General features: G+C 46.5%; 1 protein-coding gene and 1 pseudogene across 1 annotated transcript in view; both read left to right on the top strand.

Moving 5' to 3' along the window:
- The first annotated feature begins 1262 nt into the window (after window positions 1-1262).
- Window positions 1263-27354, top strand: part of LOC118456069 (uncharacterized) — a 71766-nt gene continuing 45674 nt past the window's right edge. Inside the window, exons 1-2 of the mRNA XM_087837552.1 lie at window positions 1263-1319; window positions 14041-14172. Of these exons, the coding sequence (XP_087693678.1) occupies window positions 14084-14172 (89 nt within the window). The 5' untranslated portion in view covers window positions 1263-1319; window positions 14041-14083. The remainder of the gene's footprint in view (window positions 1320-14040; window positions 14173-27354) is intronic.
- LOC148094578 (uncharacterized) lies at window positions 22884-24596 on the top strand (annotated as a pseudogene).

The following is a 27354-nucleotide window of genomic DNA, read 5'->3' as shown; positions in this document are numbered from 1 at the left end:
TTCTGTGCATTATTTTAATACGTTCATTAAATTAAAATCGTTTTTTTTTCAATTAAGCATCTTGAGGCAGAGGGTGGGGGAGTGGTTCCCTATTTTTTTTTTCCTTTTTTGCTGGGAGTTGGCAACCCTATTAGTGAGGTATATGTAGTTATAAATTAGGTTGTTTTATATTTTAGCTAAGTACTGTTTAGAATACCAGAATAGGGATGATGGTGTAGGTTTAAGTTTATTATAAAGGCTTTATGGCTTTTCCTATAATACTATGGTGGGCCGGTCAGAAGTCAAAATGCCCAGGCTGATTTTTTTTGTCCCAGTCCAGCCCTGCCAGAGGTGGTCCATACATGGGCCAGCATAAGGCCAGTTGCAGACATACTGCTGGCCCTGTGCTGGCCCAGAACAGTTTCAGCTCTGGCCCCAGATATCGGCCTAATGAGTACCTTAATCAAGCCATGTAACAAAATGTACCGGAACAGGTGAGGTGAGGAACACACAAAAGGTGGAGGGAAAAATTTCCTGTAACTGTCCCAGTTGTCAAAGTAGCTTTCCATTGAATCTTTAATATACAACAGCGCACCCCGATCATAAATACTGGTGGCAGAGACAAAATCAAGACACAGAACGGTAAAAATAATATTGCAGGTGACAATAACAGCCATTATAACTGCAGCCTGGATCTGCTCCAGCATCTGCTCAGAGAATAAAAGTTAAACGGATGATTCGATTGCCTGTGAGCAGCATGTGGGAGCAAAGCTGGAACACCTGAGGACAGGTTTGAAGAAGCAGGGAGTCAGTGCAGACAGAAAGCCTTAGAGCTTTGAAGGAGAGGCTGCAGGAGCACAGAGCATAGACTGGATATCAAAGATGGCCTGTTCGGAGTGAGTGTTTTTGGAGCGGATGGTGGAGCACTCAGTTTCTCAGTGGAGTGTTTCAGTCCTGGACACAGATGCTTGTTTGTTTGAAAGGACACAGAAGGCACTTTTTCCTTCTGTCCTTCATTTTTTTGTCCTCTGTGCTTATTCCACCTTATCTCCATATTACAAATAAAGTAAACAGTGTGTTAGAACTGTGCTGTGAAACGTTTGTTCACACTGGCAACTACAACAAGGTTTCAACTTTTTTATCTTGTCTTCACACATCAGCATGTGAACTTTAGTCTGACTTAGACTAACTGTGAGCCAGTCTGAGCAGTCAGACAACATATTTTCACACTCTTCAGGTGGAGTCCCGCCTCCTTCCAGTAAGCAGCTCACCTGTGTGTCCATGTTTAGTGTTTAGGTGTGGAGTGGAGTTTGTCGGTCGTGTGTGTGTTTGAAGAAACCGTAAGTTTGCTTTTTGTTTCTGCTCTCTGATGTTTCGACCTGATGTCCAGCTCTTATTTCAGGACAAACTTTGATCATTCTTGTGTTTGAAGACAAATCCACATGATTATAGATATATAGATTATTGACTGACTGAATCGACTCTGGTTATCAGTCAGTAACTCTGCACTGAAACATTTGTTTCTGTGATAAACAGGTTAAATCAACGTGTATAGACCAAACAGGCACTGATTAATACTGATGGAACATTGTTCCTCCCTTTAATTGGAAACAACCAGATAAAATCAGCTTGTTTCTAAAAACATGACATTCAGGTTTTACTGAAGTGACGCTGAAGAAAAATGAAGCAAAGAAACTCAGTTGTGGTTTACTCAAAGTAATGTCAATCAGAAGAAACTGCACATTTAAAATTGTGCACATCTGCATATGAAGGCTGACTTACATTCTGCAAAAAGTAAAAGAAAAATCTTTAGACTTCGAAGCCAATTTGTTTGTTTTGTGTTGCTGTCAATTGGTTCATTTGGATCTTTGTCTTCTTATCAGTGGATTTAATTGTATATGTAATGAAGTTCTTAGTGAATCATGACTTTAATGTCAGAGTAAAGTCTCACAGCCTCAAACACATTTATACCTCTCCCTTCATGACCCAAGAATATGTAAGATGTGTACAACAAGGTTTAAATAACCTGGTTAGTGTTCGCACACAGACATATGCACAGTGTGACAAAGTCAAATATGAGGAAGTGTTCAGTTAAACATTCCTTTGCTGACAGCTGATGATTGAGAAGAACTGGTGGAATGTTTAGAGCAGAACAGGAAGTGAGACATTTTAAGTTATTTAACATAAAGTAAATCTGTTGTATGATCAGAATTAAACAGTAAATAAAATGATGTCTCTTAGTGTTTTTACAGTTTTTGTTAAATAACATGTTGTTACTGTTGATGCCTCACAAAGATCAGGTGTGTTGCAAACTGAAATTGTGCTGCATGCAGTTACCAGTTTTTCTTGTTTAAACTTCCATGAAGAATGTTAAATAGATGAAAACGCCTAATATAACAACTTTTCATTTTCATTTATATTATCCCTCTAGGTAAAATTATCAGACATTACTTTATTATTTCTTATCATCGCTATGCTAATGACATTCAGTTATACTGTTCTTTCAATGCTGTAGTTTATAGGCTTATATCGTTAAATGGTTATTATGACACAGTTTTAGGTCATTTTATGGAGACATGAAAAACTAATAACAGGTGATTTAAGACGTAGCAGCGAGACAGAGCCTCACTGAGATTCCAATTTAAAATCTGGTGTGTAGTTTGAAGTTTGCACTTTCCACACGTGAAAGTGTAAACTTCAAACTACATACCAGTTTTTAAATTGTGTTGATAGGCCAAGAAATACCCGAGATGATTAATATGATTAATTATATTTGGCATACTTGCACTCTTGTCACGTTTACTGCAAGACGAGATGATAAACACCGGACTTTCCAAAGACAGCGCTCGCATTGCAAACGAATCCGCACACACACAGGGACATCTCAGGCCCTCCAAAGTATGGAGGCCTATCTCCTCCCACCACTCCCTCTGCCAGTAGCTGACGCCCTCAGACATCGTTGCATTGGTGGTTCTTGGTGTCCGGGACTGCGCGCTCAGGTATGCACCGGCTCACTCCTGGTGGCTACTTGTCATGGCTTGGGCCCCTTCGGGGGGTGGGGTGCCCTCAGCCTCTCATCCTGGGGCTCGGTCCACTCTGGCACAGCTGGATGCCGGCGGAGCTCACGGGACATCACTGCAACCCCCTCTGGCTTCTGCTCCGCGGCTGCTGTGTGACCCCTCATCTGGGGCTCTCCTCAGCTCTTTCTGAGAGAGTGGCACGGTTGCCCCTCCGTTGGTGTTGGTCTTCCTTGGTCTCTTGTGCTCTGAGGGTCTCTGGATCTCCTCCATACCTGCTTCATGCCCTGGAGGACGGTGCTATGGCTCCCCACACCCTCTAGCAGATCATTACATAAAGGAACCTTTTGAATACAAGCGTGCTCATGCTCACAGGAGTACACACGGATGCTCACAGATGAAAACTACACCCTTTTTGGCTGCTACCTGAAAGCACACTGTGCACTGTCGATCTTTTGTATTTTTTGTCCCCCCACCTCAATTTTGTTTTGTGCCCTTTATCACTGTTCCTCTTCCCCGCTGTTTTTCTTTCCCTCCCTCTCTTTCTTTCTCCCTTTCCCATCCCCCAATCATGTCTGTCCCGTATGTAACAACTGAAAATAAAATAAAATAAAATAAACAGTTAAAACAAAGGTCAATCAAATGGACCGATATGGCAAGGCCGGGATGGTCTACCTGGTAAAGTAAATTCGTTGGGTATCTTTCTTGGCCTTTAGATAATTCAATAATTTAGGCAAAAAACACAAATGGACTGATGTAGAGAAGGAACATCTCTATCAGTTTTTTTTTGTCTCCTGATTTACATGTCACTTGTGTCACTTCTAAGTCTCAGAGATTACTGGAGGCAGAGTCATATCTTGTCTGTGCCCCTTCCATCCAAAGTGATGACGAGAGACAGGTTCCGCAGCATATTTTGGAACATCCACCTCAGTGATCCTGAGGAGGATCTAAAAAATGATGCAAAGAAGAAAACATCAGGCCATGACAAGCTTTTTAGAATCAGGCCACTATATGACGAGATCCTCAGTGCCTGCCAGGCTTATTACCACCCAAGGAGGGAGTTTTCAGTAGATGAAATGATGGTGGCACCCAAAGCAAAAACTGGGATGACACTGTAGCGTTTGACCCGATAAATACACGCTGGGCGATTATTTTGACAGCACAACGTTTTATTTAGAGACGTGGGTTTATTCGCAGCCACTCCCGCTCTCTGCAGCTGTCACGTCCGCTCCCCTCCGACTGTCACTGTCAACATAAGAAGACACACAATCAATGTCGGAACCCAGCACACCTGTCAACCCCGCCCCTGCGCCGCCCCGGGAGCTCACTGTGTCACCCCTCCTCTGCAGCTGGCCAGAGACCACACCCACGCCACAGACACAATATATGAAAGACAAACCAACTAAATGGGGGATGAAAATGTTTATATTGGCTGAATCAAGAAGTGGCTACACCATCAGCTTTACCATATACACTGGCAAGAGTTAAACTGCAAGTGAGCATAGGCTGGCCTATGACGTGGTGATGAATCTTATTCAGCCTTCCTGTCTTGGCACTGGATACCATATTTACATGGACAATTTTTACACAAGTCCCAGACTGTTCCTGGACCTGACAAGAATGAAATTTGGTGCATGTGGCACCTACAGGGAAAAAAGGAAAAGGGTGTCCCAAAGGCAGGGCAGATGCTCTGAGCAGATAATGTCAAAGGGGATCTGTGAGATGGATCAGAGAGGGCCCACTTGTTTTTGTGCAGTGGATGGACACACAGGAGGTGTCTGTGTGCTCCACCACCAATCCTGCATTTTCAGGGGAGAAGGTGAAGAGAAAGGTGAAGGATAGAGATGGGCACTGGGCTACGAGAGAAATCCCCTGTCCCACACCAATCATGGCATATAACAAAAATATGGGTGGGGTTGACCTGTCTGACCAGCTCATTCAGTATTATTCCACTCACAGAAAACTGCCCACTGGTACAGGACTATGTTGCTGCATTTTTTGGATATTGCGACAACAAATGCATTCATCATGCATCGTGAGATGTGCAGTGCCAAGCAGGTTCAGCCCATGAAAACACAAACACAGTGTACAGTCGAGTTTTAATAGCTTACTTATAACTGGGCTCGTCAGGCACTCTTTTTGGCTGCAGTGGTTACTATTATATTTACATGATTCCAGCTCCCATTTCTGGTCGGTGACAACTCGTACTTTCGACTCTCCTTTATCTACCTCCCTCACACTCACAGACACATTGATGGTCTCCATCAACTCCCCACGCTGCCACCTACTGAAGTTCTCTGACGACTCTGCCATAGTTGGCCTCATCACAGGTGAGGACGACTCAGAGTGCAGACAGTGGACTCTGGACTTTGTGGACTGGTGTCAGCAGAACCACCTGCTGATCAACACCGGGAAAACCAAGGAGTTGGTAGTGGATTTCCGGAGACGCAGACCCACCACACTGACACCGGTGAACATCCAGGGAGTGGACATTTAGATAGTGGACTCTTATAGGTACCTGGGTGTTCACCTGAATAATAAACCGGACTGGAGCCACAACACTGATGCTCTTTACAGGAAGTGTCAGAGTAGACTCTACCTGCTGATGTGGCTGAGGTCATTTGGAGTACAGAGAACTGACCCAAACTGGTAGGGGTCGAATTCTGGGGGGAGGTAATCCTTGATGTGCTGAAGGACTAGTCCAGGGGTCAGCAACCTTTAACACCCAAAGAGCCACTTGGACCCGGTTTCCAAGCAAAAGAAAACACTGGGAGCCGCAAATACTTTTTGAAATCTAAAATGAAGATAACACTGTATATATTGGTTTTTTTTTTTACCTTTATGCTTTGTGTGAACAACTAAAGTAAGTAAGTAAAGTTTATTTATTAAGCGCTTTTCACAGACAGGCAGTCACAAAGCGCTGTACACAAATATTAAAATGAACAATACAATCAATAGAAACTAAACACAATGTGAAAGATCAAATGTAAATAATGTAAAGAATATAAACTACGTAGATCAACAAAAGGCTTGTGTGAACAGAAAAGTTTTTAATTGCTTTTTAAAAGAATCCACAGAGCAACTAACGTGTGTTGCTTAAATCCATGAAGTGCTACAGAGAAAATTACATTTTATTTATGTAATTAACACATTTTGAACTCTTAAAGAAATATAACAAAGGAAAGCTGAACTAAAATGATCCAGCAAACAAAAACTGTTGTGAGCCGCCACCCTCATATCGCCTTTGGGTTTTTGGAGCTTTGACCTGACTTTTTAAATAGTAATTGGAAAAAAAGCACTATGCTGCTAAAAAAAAAATAGATATTTGCAAAATTCTGCCTAAATATGTATTTTACCTGGTTAATGTGTGTGGTGGGGCGTGGTCTGCAGCGCCGCTGTATGGGAGTCGGACGCACCTGAGCGGCACCCGCAATCACACCTCGCCGCCTTAACGTCTGTGCTCTCTCTGCTGTTGTGTTGTCAGGCTGTGAGCTGCAAAGCTACAGCCTGCTGTATGCGTACAGCAACCGTGTGTGAATAGTGGTCAATAAAAAGATGCTGAAAAGCAGCGGGTCAGCTGGTATGAAGTCACTTTCATCTTTATGCAGGACTGTAAGCTGTCTGTGAGGCGTGAGCGGTGTTTGTTTTTAACATAGTTGGTGAGGAATAGCTGCCGACATAATGTGAAACCGAAGACCCATAATTGGCCTACCTGGGGTTGAAAGTCTCAATAAATGAACGGCGTTTCAGCGGGTATACCGGCTTCCGTGAGTGTGACGCTTATTTTAAGCGATGAAAAATAATAAAATATAATTTCATTTTCATATTTCAAAATCACAATAATCTTCCAATTTAGAACTACAAGTTAAATAAAATACACTTCAGCTAAATACTTCTAATTTATTTTCCCAAACCACCCGGAGCCGCAGTACAAGAGAGCCGCATGCAGCTCTGGAGCTGCAGGTTGCCGACCCTTGGACTAGTCTCTCAAAGCATTTCATGATTACTGGCGTGAGGGTCACAGGGCGGCAATCATTTAGGCTGGTGATGGGAGACTTCTTCAGCACTGGGATGGTTGTGGCTGATTTTAGACAGGATGGGATGGCTGCCTGATCCAGTGAGAGGTTGAAGAATCTGGTGAAGATGAGGGTGAGCTGGTGGTCACATGCTCTTAGCACCTTGCCAGGTACTGTCTGGACTGGCACCTTCCTGGGGTTCACTGCAAACTAGGAGCACACGTCTGACATAGTGCTCCGTTACTGTGAACATGTGGACTCTGTTTCTTTTGTGGTCTCAATTCAATTCAATTCAGTTTTATTTATATAACGCCAAATCACAACAAAAGTCGCCTCAAGGCGCTTCATAAATACAGAGAAAAACCCAACAATCATATGACCCCCTATGAGCAAGCACTTTGGCGACAGTGGGAAGGAAAAACTCCCTTTTAACAGGAAGAAACCTCCGAAAGCTATAAGCGGTGGCGCTGTCACTTGGTGTTCGTTCGCTCTGTGGTATAGTATCACTTCCTGTTCCTGCTCAAACACAGTGGTGTTTCTGAGTAGCTTATTTGCTTAGCAGTTTAATTAATAACTTTTAAATACATTCTTTTTTTTCATAGTATAATCTTCACGTGCTTCATCCGAAGCACACTTTCTGTGTACTCACTACCTAATTTATAGCCGAAGTATTCACTCACTGTCTCTGTACTGTTTCGCTAGCTTAGCTCGTAGCCGACCCGTTAGCACCATGGCTTCTTCACCTGTCCCTCCTGCACTTTCTTGCTCACTGTGTCAGATGTTTAGTTACTCCTCGGCCTCCTTTAGCAGTAATGATATCTGTAACAAATGTAGCATATTTGCAGCTCTGGAGGCCAGGATTACTGATCTGGAGACTCGGCTTTGCACCCTTCACTCACCCTTAGCTAGCAAGGCCCCTGTAGCTGGTGCAGCCGAAGATAGCGTAGGCCCCGCTAGCTGTTCCCCGGCAGATCGCAAGCAGCTGCGGAAAGAGGGCGGCTGGGTAACGGTGAGGAGGAAGCATAGTCCTAAACAGAAGCCCCAGGTACACCACCAACCCGTTCATTTGTCTAACCGTTTTTCCCCACTCGGTGACACACCCGCTGGGGGTCAAACTCTGGTAATTGGTGATTCTGTTCTCAGACATGTGAAGCTAGAGACACCGGCAACCATAGTCAATTGTCTTCCAGGGGCCAGAGCAGGCGACATTGAAGGAAATTTAAAACTGCTGGCTAAGGGTAAATGTAAATTCAGTAAAATAATAATTCACGTCGGCAGTAATGACACCCGGTTACGCCAATCGGAGGTCACTAAAATCAATATTGAATCGGTGTGCAACTTTGCCAAAACAATGTCGGACTCTGTAGTTTTCTCTGGTCCCCTCCCCAATCAGACCAGGAGTAACATGTTTAGCCGCATGTTCTCCTTAAATTGCTGGCTGTCTGAGTGGTGTCCCAGAAATTATGTGGGTTTCATAGATAATTGGCAAACCTTCTGGAGGAAACCTGGTCTTGTTAGGAGAGATGGCATCCATCCCACTTTGGATGGAGCAGCTCTCATTTCTAGAAATATGGACAAATTTATTAAACCCCTCAAAATATGACTATCCAGAGTTGGGACCAGGAAGCAGAGTTGCAGTCTTACACGCCTCTCTGCAGCTTCTCTCCTCCTGTTACCCCCCCAAAAACCCATCTCCATAGAGACTGTGTCAGCTTCCAAAAAGACAAAAAACAAACTAAAAACCAGCAACAAACAACTTAAACATTTACAAAGAAAGAACAATACAGTATCCACATCTGAACCAAAGAGTAAAACAGTGAAATGTGGATTATTAAATATTAGGTCTCTCTCCTCCAAGTCTCTGTTAGTACATGACTTAATAATTGATCAACAAATTGATTTACTCTGCCTTACAGAAACCTGGTTGCAGCAGGATGATTATGTTAGTTTAAATGAATCAACACCCCCGAGTCATTCTAACTACCAGAAGTCTCGAAGCACAGGTCGAGGGGGCGGTGTGGCAGCAATTTTTCACACCAGTCTATTAATTAATGAAAGACCAAGACAGACTTTTAATTCATTTGAAAGCCTGATGCTTAACATTGTCCACCCCAGCTGTGAAACTCAGAAACCAGTCTTACTTGTTATCATCTATCGTCCACCTGGGCCTTACACAGAGTTTCTGTCTGATTTCTCAGACTTTATATCTAATTTAGTTCTGAGCTCAGATAAAATAATTATTGTGGGTGATTTTAACATCCATATTGATGCTAAAAATGACAGCCTCAGCATGGCATTTAATCTGTTGTTAGACTCAATTGGTTTCTCTCAAAATGTAAAAGATCCCACCCACCACTTTAATCACACTCTAGATCTTGTTTTAACATATGGCATAGAAACTGAACATTTAACAGTGTTTCCTGAAAACCCTCTCCTGTCTGATCATTTCTTGATAACATTTACATTTACAATAATTGATTACGCAGCAGTGGAGAGTGGACTTTATCAAAGTAGATGTCTTTCTGAAAGCGCTGTAACTAAGTTTAAGAATATAATCCAGCCACTGTTATCATCGTCAATGCCCTGTACCAACATAGAGCAGAGCAGCTATCTGAACGCTACCCCAACAGAGGTCGATTATCTTGTTAATAATTTCACCTCCTCACTACGTACGACTCTGGATACTGTAGCTCCAGTGAAAACTAAGGTCTCTAATCAGAAGTACCTGACCCCGTGGTATAATTCTCAAACACGTACCCTAAAGCAGATGACTCGTAATCTGGAGAGGAAATGGCGTGTCACAAATTTAGAGGATCATCACTTAGCCTGGAGAAATAGTTTGTTGCTTTATAAGAAAGCCCTCCGCAAAGCCAGAACATCTTACTACTCATCACTGATTGAAGAAAATAAGAACAACCCCAGGTTTCTCTTCAGCACTGTAGCCAGGCTGACAAAAAGTCAGAGCTCTTTTGAGCCAACCATCCCTTTAACGTTAACTAGTGATGACTTCATGAACTTCTTCACAAATAAAATTTTTATCATTAGAGAAAAAATTACCAATAATCATCCCACAAATGTAATATTATCTACAGCTACTCTCAGTACAATTGATGTTAAGTTAGACTCTTTTTCTCCAATCGATCTTTCTGAGTTAACTTCAATAATTACTTCCTCCAAACCATCAACGTGTCTTTTAGACCCCATTCCTACAAAACTGCTCAAAGAAGTCCTGCCATTGATTAATTCTTCGATCTTATATATGATCAACCTATCTCTAATAATCGGCTATGTTCCACAGGCCTTCAAGGTGGCTGCAGTTAAACTTTTACTCAAAAAGCCATCTCTAGACCCAGCAGTCTTAGCTAATTATAGGCCGATCTCCAACCTTCCTTTCATATCAAAAATCCTTGAAAGAGTAGTTGTCAAACAGCTAACAGATCATCTGCAGAGGAATGGTTTATTTGAAGAGTTTCAGTCAGGTTTCAGAGCTCATCACAGCACAGAAACAGCTTTAGTGAAGGTTACAAATGATCTTCTTATGGCCTCTGACAGTGGACTCATCTCTGTGCTTGTCCTTCTTGACCTTAGTGCAGCATTCGATACTGTTGACCATAATATCCTATTAGAGCGATTAGAACATGCTGTAGGTATTACAGGTATTGCACTGCAGTGGTTTGTATCATATCTATATAATAGACTCCAATTTGTGCATGTAAATGGAGAGTCCTCTTCACACACTGAGGTTAATTATGGAGTTCCACAGGGTTCAGTGCTAGGACCAATTCTGTTTACATTATACATGCTTCCCCTAGGCAGCATCATTAGAAGACATAGCATACATTTTCACTGCTATGCAGATGACACCCAGCTCTATCTGTCCATGAAGCCAGATAACACACACCAATTAGTTAAACTGCAGGAATGTCTTAAAGACATAAAGACCTGGATGGCCACTAACTTTCTGCTTCTTAACTCAGATAAAACTGTGGTCATTGTACTCGGTGCTGAAAAGCTTAGAAATATGGTATCTAAGCAGATTCTTACTCTGGATGGCATTACCTTGGCCTCCAGTAACACTGTGAGGAACCTTGGAGTCATTTTTGACCAGGACATGTCCTTCAACGCACATATTAAACAAATATGTAAGACTGCGTTCTTCCATTTGCGCAACATCTCTAAAATTAGAAATATCCTGTCTCAGAGTGACGCTGAAAAACTAGTTCATGCATTTATTACTTCCAGGCTTGACTACTGCAATTCATTATTATCAGGATGTCCAAAAAACTCACTGAAAAGCCTTCAGCTAATCCAAAATGCTGCAGCAAGAGTCCTGACAGGGACTAGAAAGAGAGAGCAGATTTCTCCTGTTTTGGCTTCCCTTCATTGGCTTCCTGTTAAATCCAGAATTGAATTCAAAATCCTGCTCCTCACATACAAGGTCTTAAATAATCAGGCCCCATCTTATCTTAATGACCTTGTGGTACCATATCACCCTATTAGAGCACTTCGCTCTCGCTCTGCAGGCCTACTTGTTGTTCCTAGAGTATTTAAAAGTAGAATGGGAGGGAGAGCCTGCAGTTCTCAGGCCCCTCTTCTGTGGAACCAGCTTCCAGTTTGGATTCGGGAGACAGACACTATCTCTACTTTTAAGATTAGGCTTAAAACTTTCCTTTTTGCTAAAGCATATAGTTAGGGCTGGACCAGGTGACCCTGAATCCTCCCTTAGTTATGCTGCAATAGATGTAGGCTGCCGGGGGATTCCCATGATGCATTGAGTTTTTCCTTTCCAGTCACCTTTCTCACTCACTATGTGTTAATAGACCTCTCTGTATTGAATCATATCTGTTATCAACCTCTGTCTCTCTTCCACAGCATGTCTTTTATCCTGTCTTCCTTCTCTCACCCCAACCGGTCGCAGCAGATGGCCGCCCCTATAAGCGGCCATCTGCTGTCTTGGCTTTTTTAATTTCCCTTTTCAGTTCAGCTCGAGCAGCCCTGTCCAGAGCTCTGTCACCTGACCTCAAGGCAGCATCGCGAGCTTGAGGCAGTGATCAGACCTCGCTGGTCATCCAGAGTTTTTTGGTTTGGGAAAACCCGAATGCTTTTGTCCAGAGTCACACTTGCAGTACAGAACTTGATCTAGTCCAGTACTGATCCTGTGAAAGTTTCTAGGCCCTGGTGTTCAAATATCTCCCAGTCTGTCTGTCTGTTCAGCATGATAGAGAGCCCCGTGTTACGTTGGCATTGTGTGGAATGTATACAGCCTTGATGATCACGACTGAATACAAAAATATTTGTATTCGGGAACAAGGAAAAATTTTATATCAAAAAGCTGAGTTTCCTTATGAGACTGTAGTGCATGGCCGGATGAGTGAGTGATGTGTGAAAGAGGTGACTGACATGGGCTGCTGCACACAGCAACAGAGAAGGCTCATCTGAGCGAAAAAAGACTGAAATGCTTCGCTATTTTTGTTGAGTAGACTTTTTTTGTATCTTAACTGGGTTCCGGAGGCAGTTTATAACTTTCGCGAAGATTGGGAGATTATTCTATTACGCTGCATTTTTGACATCTGGAGTCGGGTCTCTCATGTTCGCTCTGTTTATGTAGCTCTGTTAGCTCGATCATTTAGGCTATAGGCTGTTTACAAAGTAACGTTAACGTTCGGTTAAAAAGGTTAAAACAATGCTTGTGCAGTTGTCACTCATTAACTTAGCTGAAACTCCTCACTTGGATTTGGGGAACCAAATAGAAGAGTGCTGCTGCTGCTGAGCCATCTGGCAGTAACATAAATAACATAACAGCCATTGGGTGTTATGTTGTTTTCTTTTCAATGACGTTCCTTGTTACATGTTCATTGCTGGATTTATGGAAAAACATCAACTAATATTCCATATCCATAATTATTATAATGGATATAATCAAAGAATACTTACACTATAACGTTTTACAGAAGTGTAAGGCAAAAAAAATGGATTTTTATGCCTATTTTGAATTTTACTCAAATACAAATACAAATACTTTTCCCTCCTCAACAAATACAAATACAGACACAAATACCAGCTGCTTTGCACATTTCTAGTTTGTACAATAGACTGCGGTATGACATCATTGATGCATTTGTAAATAAAGTCTGTTATGTACTCAGTGTCAAAAGTTGTTGTCAGTGGCAGTCCAGGAAGACTTCCCGGTCTGTGATGTTGAAGCAGTGACGCAGGGCGCTGTCTGATTGGTCGGTCCAGTGTTGAGCTGAACGCATCATGGGCTGGTTGCTTTTCAGCTTTTAGGCTTTCAGCCTATAGTCTGGCAGCAGCAGAATAGAGGAGTGATCTGATTTGCCGAATGGGGCGGACTTTGTAGGCATGTGCGTACGGAGTGTAAACATGGTCTAAGATGTTCTTGCCACGTGTTGGGAAGTTTATGTGCTGGTAAAACTTCGGCAGAACTTTTCATGTTGGCTTTATTGAAGTTGCCAGCCACAATAAAAGCAGCCTCGGGGTGTAACCTTTCCCACCGGTCGATAATATCAAACAGTTTGTCCAGTGTACGTGTGGTTTCAGCATGGGGGGGGGGGATATAAACAGTGGTACAGAATATAGCTGTAAACACCCTGGGCAGATAAAAGGGTCTTCATCTCATCATAAGGTGTTCAAGATCAGGAGAGCACCCTGACTAAACTATCTGTACATCAGTACACCACTGTTTGTTTGTCATTACGCACACAAAAACCTCCCCTACATTTAAGAATAAGAACAACTTTATTCATCCCGAGGGAAATTATTATGTCATGTACATGCTCAAAGCAGCAGGAGAGACAGAGGAACAGATGAATAAGATATACGATATACAATATATACAATAAGAATAGAATAAGAATAGAATAAGAATAATTTACCAGAGTACTTTGTTCTGTCCCGGCAGTGAATGGAGAGTTCCTCAGGGACAATGGCCGCATCAAGGATGGAAGGGTCCAGCCATGTCTCTGTGAAAACAAAGACGTTGCAGTTCTTGATTTGTGTTTCCTCTGCAGGTGAAGGTAGAAAGTGTGTGTGAGCTGATGTGAATCCAGCAGCATGGATCAGTGTGAGGACAGAGAGGAGGGAGTCCCTCGCTCTAAAAGCACTCTGTGTGGGGAACATGGGAGCCAGACCAAAGCTCAGAGGTGAGATGATCATCTCTAACTGTCCATGACTCTTCTCCATGTCACAGCTCAGCACTCACATCACTGCTCCATCATTATTCACAGAAAAAACGTAGAAAAAAAAAACGTAAACCTAAATCTGAAGCTGACCCCCAGCTGTGTGCCCATAAAGACTGAATTTTCTGAGTCCAGGTCATCTTTTTTGGCCAGGTGCTGGGTTTTAGGTGTTCATGTTCAAGTTTCATGTTTTCATGTTTAACTTAAGTTTTCCCCAAGTTTATTTATTATTAACATTATCTTAATTTGTTATGCTCTTCTGCTGTATTGTTTGCTCAGCTTGAAATCCAACCAAGTTCACTACAGCAATGGCTGACCATGATGGCAGCAGCATGTCTCCTTCTTTACTGTCTGCTTTGAATTTGTTGGGTATTTTTTTTTTTACTATTTCAAATGGATTTTGTTTTTTCCAACAAGATTTTAAAGGGTATTTTAAATTATTCTGTAATTTTTTTGGAAAGTGACCTATTTTGGGGGGCCTCTGCGACTACCAGAAGTCGTCTGCACCACACCAGGGCCTCTGCTGCTAGCTGAGGCCATCTACACCACACCAAGGCCTGTAATACTGGTTGGATCCATCTACTTTACTCCAACACCTGTGCTGCTAGCAAAAGCTCATCTGCATCACATCCGGGCATGTGCTCTAGACTGAAGCCATCTACACCACATTGGTGCATGTGTTGCAGACAGAAGCCATCTGCTAGCAAGCCACCAGAAACTGAAATTCTGGCTGAAGCCTTACTTGACATCCTAGGTTTGTGCAGCCTGATGATATATATTTAATTCAGCAACAAAAATTGTTGTGTTTTGGATAATGGCTTTTTTTTTATAACGTTACTTATACTCAAATTTTCTAAGGTGAGCACATTTAAATGTGTGCTCATTCTGCAAGACATTCTCCCCAGATCTACATGCATAAATGCTGTGGTACATCCTGTACAATCTCCAATATATTTGGAACAGGACATGAATCTATGATTTGATCTACACAAAGATTTACCTCATCTCCAAAACCTTCTTGCTTTGTATGATTACAAAGTTAGTTATCAAAACTTCTGCTTAGTTTCAACACAAGTAGACTCCTGCGTGTTTTACTACTGCTCTTATCTGGTAATCTGCAACCTAACCCGGGCCCTGGGCTGCAATGTACTCAGACACCATCTGAATTTAAATCCTCAACTGGGCTGAAGATCATTCATTTTAATGTATGCAGTTTGTCACCCAAGATGGATGGTCAAGATTTTGGGTTCAATCAACAGATGCTGATATTGCTTTAATTTCTTAAACTTGGTTGTTTAAATATATATCTGATGAACATATTAGCATGCCTGGATGCAATATCTATTATATACATAGGCTAAAGAAAGGTGGTGTTGCTGCTTATGTTAAGTCAAAATTTGATGCCACATTAGTCCAATCAGATCTCAGGGCTTGTTTATGGATGCGAGGAAGGGATGACCCAAACGCAGGACTTGTGGATAGTGATGAAATGAAGACAGTTGATTATCAACACTGGATGAACAGAAGATGAACGAACACTGACTGGCTGGATGACTGAATGGCTGGCTGAACTGAAAGCACACACAGGAAAGACCGCAGTGACAACATCAATGACAAGACTATGAACTGATGAAACTGAGGGACTTAAATACGCAGGCTGAATGATGAGAGATTAGGGGAAGGTGAGTAAACAGCTGAATGTAATGTGACTAATGATAAATGGGAAGATAACTAGAACATAATGCACACAGACTAGGGCTAACACAATAAAACAGGAAGTGGAACATACGGAAGATAAACAGTAAACATGAACTAAAAATACCAGGTCAACGACCCAGGAACCCTGACATAAGAATCGATTTGTAAGCAAATGGAACTTTTGGCTCTGAATGTGAATAATGCAAAGGGTCTTTGCATAACAATTGCTTGTTGCTATAGACCTCCTGCTTCTACAGAAGCTCTGGATTCTATAAAGGTTTTCCTATCCATACTAAATTCTAGTGAGCTTGTTTTAGCTTAACCAGTTTTAATTCGCTCGCAAGGGGAGCTTGGTCGGCAGCACCTCTGCCCTCGAACTCAGAAGAATCCAACCCCGACCTCCACTTGCCGTCTTTTATTGAAAAATTCATACAGTGTAAAACAAGCACCACCCACTGTAACCCCCTTATGGTTATAAAAGAAAAGGCACTGTGTGTGTTTGTATGCACATGAGTGAGTGTGTGTGTGGATGTGGGTGTGTTTGTGTGACCCCCGGTTCTCCCCAGAGCTGGCAGATATCATTAATGAGCATAACCTGGCTTGGGCCAAAGGTAGGAAAATATTCTGATTTAGCTTTCCTCTTTTAAGAAAGCTAAATCAGAATATTATTTTTTTGTCAGGGTCTGATTTGACTTATTACACCTTAGTGCTCCTGACAGAAGGATGGCAGCACAGGAGCCCAGAGAGAAAAGCTTCAGGAAGCCGACGGCTCAATAGTCCAACACAGGGTAACTCAGGGGCCTGACCATGTGGAAGGCAGTGGTGGTGCAGCACATGAAGCTGGGCGGAGGCCAGCCACGTGGAAGGCAGCATTGACGACGTAGGTGAAGCAGGTCCAAAGGCCGGCCACGCAGAAGGCAGCAGCGACACAGTTCAGGGAGGCTGCCCACGACAACAATGATGTCCAGCCAGTAGCCTGGAAAGTGGCCTGCAATATTGAGGTGACAACTGTAGAAGAGCTGGGCATACTAGATATGGACGTGCAGGATGAGCAGATTGTGGACCAGACGACGGCAGGACCAGATGAGGATGGCGCTGCAGGCGAGGGCATGGAAGCCGCAGGTGGTGAAGCTGCAGGCTGGATGGTTCCCTCTAACCCTCCGGCAGAGACAAAAGGCTGAAGCGGTTTCTCGGACCCTCCGGCAGAGACAGATGAAGGCTGGATGACTTCCTCGGACCCACCGACAGAGTGAGACAAAGTCATGGACATAAATCCGGAGAGCTGGTGCAGTTAAGGACTTCGCTAGAGGATCACCTCGATGGTGTCGAGCCCAGCAGAAATTGTGATTCAACTGAAAGAGGCAGCTTTATTTTGCTGTTCAAAACTCTAAATATGAAATATAACATAAAATTCAACTAAAAACTAGAAACACCAGAAACCTGGCCAGAAAACTAGGATTTAGGATTTAAGAGGATAGTTAACAACACAACAACAGACAGAGGAAAACACAGTGCTTAAATACACCAGGGAGTAATGAGGGAATGGGAAACAGGAGAGAAACACAGCTGGGACTAATCTGACATAACAACATGTCTTTGGACTGTTGGAAGAAGCCAGAGTACTCGGAGAAAACCCAGAGAAATGTGGGGCGAACATGCAAACACAGAAAATACCCAGCCTGATAGTGGAATTGAACTCAGGACCTTCTTGCTGTGAGTTAAAAGTGCTAACCCCTGTGCTACCATGCTATCCAGGTTATCAACTCAAATACTATATTTGTTAATGAAAATGTTCCACTCATACAATTTAGTTGTAAATACAAGTATAAAGGTAAATCATAAATATCAAAAAGGATTACAACATGCTTAAAAAAAAACACTTTAGTGTGACCCATTATAAATTCTCTTTGAAGTCTAAGACAGAGCGATGATGATTTATTTGCCCCCTTCCTGATTTCTTTCCTTTTGTTTTTTGTTGTTGTTGTTGTTTTGGTTTTCCTTACAAGTTTGCATACTTGTCACACTTGATGTTTCAGATCAGTTTTTAAATAATTATTTCTTCGATGATTAGAAAAATGATTATTATTTTTCTAGTAAAAAATGCTATCCAAGCTTACCTGGTGCTACATGGAAAAGTAACAGTATCACCACTTCACAAATTACAGGCCTGTTTACGTTCTGACAAAAACAAATACTGTCAGACTAGAAACATTCATTGACAAATAGAAACTTCTCTCTAACAGTGAGTATAGATTTGGTATAAGCTGACTAATAGAGATCATAGAAGAAATTCCATCAACAGTGGTGGTTGATGGTGGTTAAGTGGTTATGACATTTCTTGATCTTAAGAGTATTTGACATAATTAACCTTGAAAAATTAAATAAACTAAATGGAAATCTAAAAGGCAACATTTAGTAAAAAAGAATGAGTATAAAGCTGAATGACTGGACGTTTGCAAGTGTCCGCTGGGATTGGAATGATGGGAGAGGCGTGAGTTTCTCAAAATGGGCTCATTGAGTCAGCACGGATAAGATCTTGGAGAGGCTACGGCTGCTGTGAATACTCAGAATAAGATCTCTGACTGCAGACTGGATACATCTTAGAAGGACTCGCTTGGAAGAAGATCTCTGGGCGTAAATTGGATGACATCTCGGGGAGGCACACTGCCGTGAGTTCTCAGAAATCGGCTCCTTGAGCGAAAGAAATGACAATATCACAGAACGCAAGTATGGCGAAGCTCGCAGCTCTCCAACGGGAGATTGAGAGACCAGTTTTGGACTGTAGAACTGCTTTGAAATTCATATGAGCTGTTCGCACTAAAGTAAAAAGCACCATCACCTATGCGGATACCCCTTTGGCGCCAGCGGCGGTCTCAAGGCTGGAGCCGAACAACAACACCCTGATAACGACTGTGTTTAGTCTGTTCTTCCCATTCCATGCAAGGCCACCTGGGTTGGCTGGAAGACTGTTTACTTAGCCTGGCAGGGTGAAGGACACTGTCTCAGCTGAACTATGGATACACACACACATATACATACACTGATATACACACACTCATCCCCCCTCCCTTTCCAAACGCCTTCGACGCTTATTCCCTTCCGATGCTGCACCCTTTACCCACCCCTGTTGCTTGTCATGTGTTTCTTTGGTGTATTAAGAGTTTTTTCATGTGCAGAGGTGTTTTTTTCTGTTCTCAAACTGATCTCCCTGTTGGAGCTCATTTTGGGGGGAGTCATTTTTTTCTCCTTATCTTTCCTCTTGTGGTGCATTTTCCATTGTTATACCTCTCTGACCTGTCTTCCCCATGTGATGTTTTGTGTAATGTATGTATGGTCGGAGGGTAAGATGGCGCCGCCATTGCGTGCAATAGGTTGGGAGCCTTATTAAATTTCCCCTTGTGGGACTAATAAAGGTATATCAAATCAAATCAATTATATACGCAAAATGTAACTCAAATTAGCACTAACACCATTAAATGGGGAAGAATCGATCCTGAAATATCGATTCCTCCGATACCAATCATTTATGTTCTAGAATCGATTCTCACATTAAAATATTGATATTTTAGTAATTTAGGGTAAATTTGTGTCACGGAAAAGATGGACCCAAGCGCAGTTCTTTTTCACAGAAACACAGTGCATTTATTTACAGTGAAACAGACAGGCAAGTCCAACAATTCACTCAAAAGTGCAATTTCCCAATTGTGCTCTTCCCTTGCTCCCAGTGCATTCCGTGTTGTCACTCCCTTGGTGTGTGTGCTCCCCAACTCGCTTCTTCGCTCGCCCCTCCTGGAGGAAGAAGGAAAATCCACTGTTAGCCACACGCTCGCCAAATCACAAACTCACGTTGCTCGCACGGACTATACCAGTTCGGAGTAATAATCCCACGTCGACTGTCGCCGCGAGTCCAGGTTAAATACCTCTTTCTAGCCGGGAGGAATGATTACCAACGGCTGGTCAGGTAATCAGCTGCAGGTGGGTGGCAACAGCGAAGGGGGACTCCCAATGACGACAGTCGCCAGGACACGCCTCTCCCATGGCGCTCACTTCCGTAAACAGCCCAAGGACTGGGGAGGGAGAAGCAAACACACACACATAGAAAACATACACACAAGCAGAGTCGTCCGACCGTGACAGTACCCCCCCTCTAACGGGAGCCACCGGGCGACCTGCTAAACTTGTCTGGATGCCGGCGGCGGAATTCTCTCACCATGCGATGATCGAGAATGGCAGACCGCGTCACCCAAGAACGTTCTTCCGGACCGTACCCCTCCCAATCCACCAAAAACTGAAAGCCCCTACCGCGACGCTGGGCATCCATTATGCGAGTAATGGAATACGCCGGGGCGCCGTCGATAATCCGGGCGGGTGGCGGGGGCCCGGAGGGCAGGCACAAAGGGCTGGTCCGGACGGGGTTAATCAGAGAAACATGGAAGACGTTATGTACCTTCATGGCAGGCGGAAGGGCCAGCCGGACCGTCACCGGGTTCAGGATCTCTTGGATGGCAAAGGGGCCAAGAGACCGAGGGGCCAGTTTCTTGGACTCAGTCCGAAGAGGGATGTGCTTGCTGGAGAGCCACACCCGCTGGCCGACCTGATAATCCGGAGCTGGAGTGCGGCGGCGATCCGCCAATGCCTTGTTCCGCTTGGCCGTTCTCAGGAGCGCTGCGCGCGTGGCCCGCCAGACCCGACGACAGCGCCTGAGGTGGTGCTGGACCAAGGGAACCGCCAGCTCTCCCTCAGAGATGGAGAGGAGGGGGGATTGATACCCCAGCGATGCCTCGAAGGGTGAGAGTCCAGTTGCTGATGAAGTGCTTGTGTTGTGGGCATACTCCACCCAGGCCAACTGGTCGCTCCAGGTCGCTTGTTTCGACGATGCGACGCAACACAACATGGCCTCCAGCTCTTGATTGGCCCTTTCGGTCTGACCATTAGTCTGGGGGTGGAACCCGGAGGACAAACTGACCTGAGCTCCCAATTCAGCTCAGAACTCCTTCCAAACCCGCGAGGTGAACTGAGGGCCACGGTCGGAAACGATGTCCTGGGGTATGCCGTGGAGCCGAAACACATGCTGTGTCAGTAACTGGGCCGTCTCCAGGGCAGAAGGGAGCTTGGGCAGAGCAATGAAGTGGGTGGCCTTGGAAAAACGGTCAACAATGGTTAGAATGGAGGTGTTACCTGAAGAGGGAGGCAAGCCGGTGACGAAGTCCAGGGCAATGTGTGACCACAGGCGTTTTGGAGTGGGTAACGGTCGCAGGAGGCCAGAAGCAGGTAAGTTGGAGGTTTTGTTCTGTGCGCACACCGGGCATGCCGCAACATAGTTCTGGACATCGAGAATAAGAGAGGGCCACCAAAACAAACGTTGTAGAAAGGAGACAGTGCGATTTTTACCTGGGTGGCACGAAAACTTGGCGGTATGTGCCCAGTGAATGACCTGACTACGCGCCGTGGCCGGAACATACAGTTTCCCCTTTGGGCCCGTGCCGGGGTTGGGCTCACGTCGCTGGGCGTCCCTGACCACCTTTTCAATCTCCCATGTAAGTGCGCCCACAATGCAGGTGGGGGGCAGGATGGGTTTGTCCTTCTCGTCCTCATCGGTCTCCGGTGCGAACTGGCGCGACAACGCATCGGGCTTATTATTCCTAGAACCGGGCCTGTAAGTAATGGAGAAGTGAAAACGAGTAAAAAATAAGGCCCACCTGGCTTGTCGGGCATTGAGGCGCTTGGCTGCCTGGAGATACGCCAGATTCTTATGGTCCGTTCACACCACGAAAGGCTGCTCAGTGCCCTCCAGCCAATGTCGCCATTCCTCGAGGGCCAACTTGATGGCGAGCAACTCCCAGTCGCCCACATCGTAATTTCTCTCGGCCTGAAACAACCTGCAGGAGAAGAACGCACAGGGATGTAGCTTGCCGTCGATCCGTTGGGAGAGAACCTCTCCCACACCCGAATCGGATGCGTCCACCTCCACGATGAAAGGCCGGCCGAGGTCCGCCTGGATGGGGACCGGAGCTGAGGAAAACAGGTGCTTGAGCCGATCAAACGCCTGCTGGGCTGCGGAGGACCACTGGAAAGACAACTTAGGAGAAGTTAGGTTGGTTAGAGGAAGGGCTACCTTGCTGAAATCCCTGATAAAGCGGCGGTAGAAATTGGCGAAGCCCAGGAACCTCTGCATCTCCTTGCAGGTCTTGGGAACAGGCCATTCCACTACGGCTTTGACTTTGGCTGGGTCAGCTCGCAAACGCCCCTGTTCCACAATGAAACCCAGAAAAGAAATAGTTTGCACATGGAACTCACATTTTTCCGCTTTGACAAAAAGGCGATTCTCCAATAGGCGCCGTAGAACCAGACGTACATGGTTGATGTGCTCAGTCTGCGACCTGGAAAAAACCAGAATGTCATCCAGATACACGAAGACAAAATGGTTAATAAAGTCCCTGAGCACATCATTAATCAGGGCCTGGAAGACTGCAGGGGCGTTAGTAAGACCGAAAGGCATCACTAAGTGTCACGGCTGGGGGCAGTCGTGTGGTGTATTGAAAAAGGATCCAAAATGCAGGTACTGGCTGGGGTGCGAGTGAGTGTTTATTTACAGCGGTGAGAAGGTGACAAAACAAGAAGAGCAGAGCAGGGAGTAAACAAACCTAAACTGGGAAAACTAACGAACAAAACTTAGAGTCCAAAAGGGCCCAGACGGACAAGTTCAGGGTGCCGACCCAGAGGCCGACAGCGCCGGAGGCCAAAACAGTTCAGTTCCGGGGGCCGACCGTGTGAAAGGCAGCGGCAGTGGGGCAGGTCCGGAGACTGGCCACGCAGTAGGCAGTGGCGTGGAAATAGTTCTGGGGGCCGACCGTGTGGATGGCAACAGCGGCGTGAACGCAGTTCTGGGGGCCGACCGTGCACACGACAGCGGCGGCGACAAAGCAAGTCCGGAGGCCGGCCACGGTGGCGAAGATGCCCAACATACGGCCAGGCAGATGACCGACGATGTTGAGGCGGCAGTTGGGGACCTGAAGGCTGCGTGGCCTTCGCAGCACCAGACGAGACGGAAGCTGAGGCTGGACCAGACGAGGCGGAAGCAGAGGCTGGACCAGACGAGGCGGAAGCAGAGGCTGGACCAGACGAGGCTGAAGCAGAGGCTGGACCAGACGAGGCTGAAACAGAGGCTGGACCAGACGAGGCTGAAGCAGAGGCCGGACCAGAAGAGGTTGAAGCAGGTGCGGAGGCCGGACCAAGCAACGCTGATGCGGAGGCAGGACCAGACTTGGCTGAAGCAGAGGCTGGACCAGACGAGGCTGAAGCAGAGGCTGGACCAGGCGAAGCTGAGGCAGAGGCTGGACCAGGCGAAGCTGAGGCAGAGGCTGGACCAGGCGAAGCTGATGAAGCTGATGAGGAGGCTGCTGCAGGCGACGCTGAGGATGCTGAAGCTGGACCGGGCGACGGCGTGGGTGGAGCCGAAACTGGACCAGGCGAGGGTGGAGACTCGGAGGCTGCAGCTGGCGAGGATGATGAGGCAGGAAGCTGGCTAGGTTCTCCTGAACCTCCAGCTGACGAGTCTTGGGGCTGGACGGGCTCCTCGGGCCCTCCAGCTGACGAGGCAGAAGGCTGGACGGGCTCCTCGGGCCCTCCAGCTGACGAGGCAGAAGGCTGGCTAGGTTCTTCTGAACCTCCAGCTGACGAGTCTTGGGGCTGGACGGGCCCCTCGGGCCCTCCGGCTGACGAGGCAGGAAGCTGGACGGGCTCCTCGGGCCCCCCAGCTGACGAGGCAGAAGGCTGGACGGGCTCCTCGGGCCCTCCAGCCGACGAGGCAGGAAGCCGGCTAGGTTCTCCTGAACCTCCAGCTGACGAGTCTTGGGGCTGGACGGGCTCCTCGGGCCCTCCAGCTGACGAGGCAGGAAGCCGGCTAGGTTCTCCTGAACCTCCAGCTGACGAGTCTTGGGGCTGGACGGGCTCCTCGGGCCCTCCAGCTGACGAGGCAGGAAGCCGGCTAGGTTCTCCTGAACCTCCAGCTGACAAGTCTTGGGGCTGGACGGGCTCCTCGGGCCCTCCAGCTGACGAGGCAGAAGGCTGGACGGGCTCCTCGGGCCCTCCAGCTGACGAGGCAGAAGGCTGGCTAGGTTCTTCTGAACCTCCAGCTGACGAGTCTTGGGGCTGGACGGGCTCCTCGGGCCCTCCAGCTGACGAGGCAGGAAGCCGGCTAGGTTCTCCTGAACCTCCAGCTGACGAGTCTTGGGGCTGGACGGGCTCCTCGGGCCCTCCAGCTGACGAGGCAGAAGGCTGGACGGGCTCCTCAGGCCCTCCAGCTGAAACAGTCACAGAACCAGTGGGCACCGGAGCCCCTGGCACACACAGAACAGAACCAGCAGGTGCGGAGACCTCTGGCAGAGACAGAACAGAACCAGCAGGTGCGGGGACCTCTGGCAGAGACAGAACAGAACCAGCAGGTGCGGAGACCTCTGGCAGAGACAGAACAGAACCAGCAGGTGTGGGGACCTCTGGCAGGGACAGAACAGGACCAGCAGGCACACGGGCCTCTGGCAGGGACAGAACAGGACCAGCAGGCACTCGGGCCTCCGGCAGGGACAGAACAGGGCCAGCAGGCACACGGGCCTCTGGCAGAGACACCGGTAACTGAAACTGCGCAGGGCACTGCCTTTGCCCAGGCAGCGCTGGCACGGTGCAGTTCTTAGCTGGCGTCTTGGCCTCCAGGGGTCCAGAGTCGGCTGAAGGCAGACACTCAGCCTCTGGGGAGGCCCTGGGGCGAATAACAGTCTCTAAATTAGCCAGTTTCTGAGAAACTAGAGTGGTTTTAATGGGTTTGTCTCTCCGCTTAAAATGGGTGCTAGGAACGGGATTCAAAATGGGTAGCACAGACACAGCCTCCAGTATGGAGGGAGCGGGTGACCGCGCTAATGGAATAGATGCAGGCTGGGCTAATGAACTGGCTAAAGGCTGATGTACTGGTTGAGGTGAGACTGGAGTTGGTGGTGGAATGGATGAAACCCAGTCAGTTACTGTTATGGATGTTTTGAAAATGCCAACTTGTGAGAAGTCAGTTACCACGAAGGTAGGTAAGCGCCGTGTACTGTCTCTACTCTCCCCATGAACAGCCCCAGAAAACACAGTCCCAGAAGCACCAGCGTCCTTAAAACTCACCACAGCTGGTCGCACAGGGGTCCCTGAATCCGGCTGTGGGGTGAAGCGCCGGTGGTGCGAATGTTTCCTCCCCACCGCTGACGGCTCCGACAGGCAGGGAAAAACCTCTGGGGGGTCGGGCCGTGAAACCTCCGGTGGGTGAATCTGAGACGGCTGCTTTGTGGCGGTCGTTGTCCGTTGTTGCTGGGCAGAATCTTCCCAAGCTTGCACCGCTTCCCGGGCTTTATGCAGCTCAGCGATTAAGTCTGTAAATCCCCGGACCTGGTGGAGATAGGGATTTCCGGCCAGGATAGCCTCAATGGCATTTATCCCCACCACCTTCGCTCGTGCATTGGAGGTGTGGGTTACCCAGTCCACCAGGCGTAGGGCGCGTGTGAGGTCACTCTCCCCGGGCAAGTCCGCTGGATCCATCTTGTGGTCGCGTCGTACTGTCACGGCTGGGGGCAGTCGTGTGGTGTATTGAAAAAGGATCCAAAATGCAGGTACTGGCTGAGGTGCGAGTGAGTGTTTATTTACAGCGGTGAGAAGGTGACAAAACAAGAAGAGCAGAGCAGGGAGTAAACAAACCTAAACTGGGAAAACTAACGAACAAAACTTAAACCAGACACTCACGGGAGGAGACGCAAAATGCACAAAGAGAGATGGCAGAGAGACACAGAATGAGTACCGGGTAACATAGAATAATGCAGACTGACATGGAATTAATCAGACGACGTGACAGAGAGCACAGGAAAACACAGGGCTTAAATACACGGGGAGTAATCAGGGAATGGGCCACAGGAGGAAGACACAGCTGGGAGCAATTAGGCTAACGAGACAGGGGAGAGGTAAAACTGAACACACTGACATGAGACATGAACTTTCAGAATAAAACAGGAAACTAACAGACACAGAGAACCAGACCAGACACTGAACTTGACAGGCAGACTCAAGAGCAGACACAATAACACCATGGACAGACAGAGAGAACACAGGCAGGCATGAAACAAAAACACTAACACATAGCAAACCTAAACAAAAGACAAAACAGAATAACCGAGAACAAAGAATAATATAAAGAAACACAAAATCCAGAGTCCTCAGACTCAGGACCATGACACTAAGTATTCGAAGTGCCCCAGGTGGGTGTTGAAAGCTGTCTTCCACTCGTCACCCTTGCGGATGCGAACCAGGTGATAGGCGTTCCGAAGATCCAGTTTGGTAAACACGACCGCCCCCTGTAGTAGTTCGAATGCTGAGGCCAGCAGGGGGAGTGGATATTTATTCTTAGCTGTGATCTTGTTCAGCCCTCGAAAGTTAATGCAGGGACACAGGCTCTTATCTTTCTTTTCCACAAAAAAGAATCCTGCTGCTAAAGGTGAAGTAGATGGGCGAATAATACCTGCAGTCAGAGACTCCGTTATGTAGCGTTCCATGGTCTCGCGTTCCGGTTTAGACAGACTGTAGAGCCGACTTGTTGGAAGGGGAGCGCCTGGGAGTAGGTCGATTCCACAGTCGTAAGGCCGATGTGGAGGCAAAGACGACGCCTTACTTTTGCTGAATACCTGGCCGAGGTCATGGTATCCGGAGGGCACCAAGGACAGGTCGAGGGGTGAGGAGCTTTTCGCAGAGGCGGTCCCGGGATTGTCCGGGACAGTGGCAAGTAAACATTGTTCATGACACCGCGTGCTCCAGCCAGTTACACACCCTTTGGCCCAGTCGATTTGGGGGTTGTGACATTGGAGCCAAGGAAATCCCAGTACCAGTGGTGTGTGGGGGGCTTTGAAAACTGATTTTCTCAGAGTGATTTCCCGAAATAATGAGTGTAACCTCCTGAGTGCGATGTGTGACGGAGGTTAGATGGCCACCATTTAAGGCTGAGACCTTCAGGACCTCTGGAAGGGGAAGTAGGGACAGGTCTAAGATTTTGGCTAACTCTTCGTCTAGGAAATTTTGTTCAGAACCAGAGTCAATGAGTACGCAGCAGGAGTGAGTGAGGGAGTGCGACATTATTTTGGCAGGGCAGCTGAGGTGAGGGAACGCTTTAGTTGTGGCGCCCGCCAGTATCCCCACAATTACTGACGGGCCGACTCTTTTACTCGGTCTGGGCAGGAGTCAACAAAATGTCCTCTTTTTCCACAAAGAAAGCACTCACCGGTCCGTGGTTTGCGCCCCAGTCTAGAGGAGGAAAGCTTGGCTCCGCCGAGCTGCATGGGTTGCTCTTCATCCCCGTGTTGCTCCTCCTCACTTCTCCACATCAGAGTAGGAAGGTCCCTAGATGTACCCATGCTCCCAGCAGGCCGCCGACCATCC

Source organism: Neolamprologus brichardi, unplaced genomic scaffold (genome assembly GCF_056152115.1).
Source record: "Neolamprologus brichardi isolate AB-2024 unplaced genomic scaffold, ASM5615211v1 NODE_ptg000036l+_length_2141236_cov_1, whole genome shotgun sequence".
In the NCBI taxonomy this organism is placed as follows: Eukaryota; Metazoa; Chordata; class Actinopteri; order Cichliformes; family Cichlidae; genus Neolamprologus; species Neolamprologus brichardi.
This window is presented reverse-complemented; position numbering and strand designations above follow the sequence as displayed.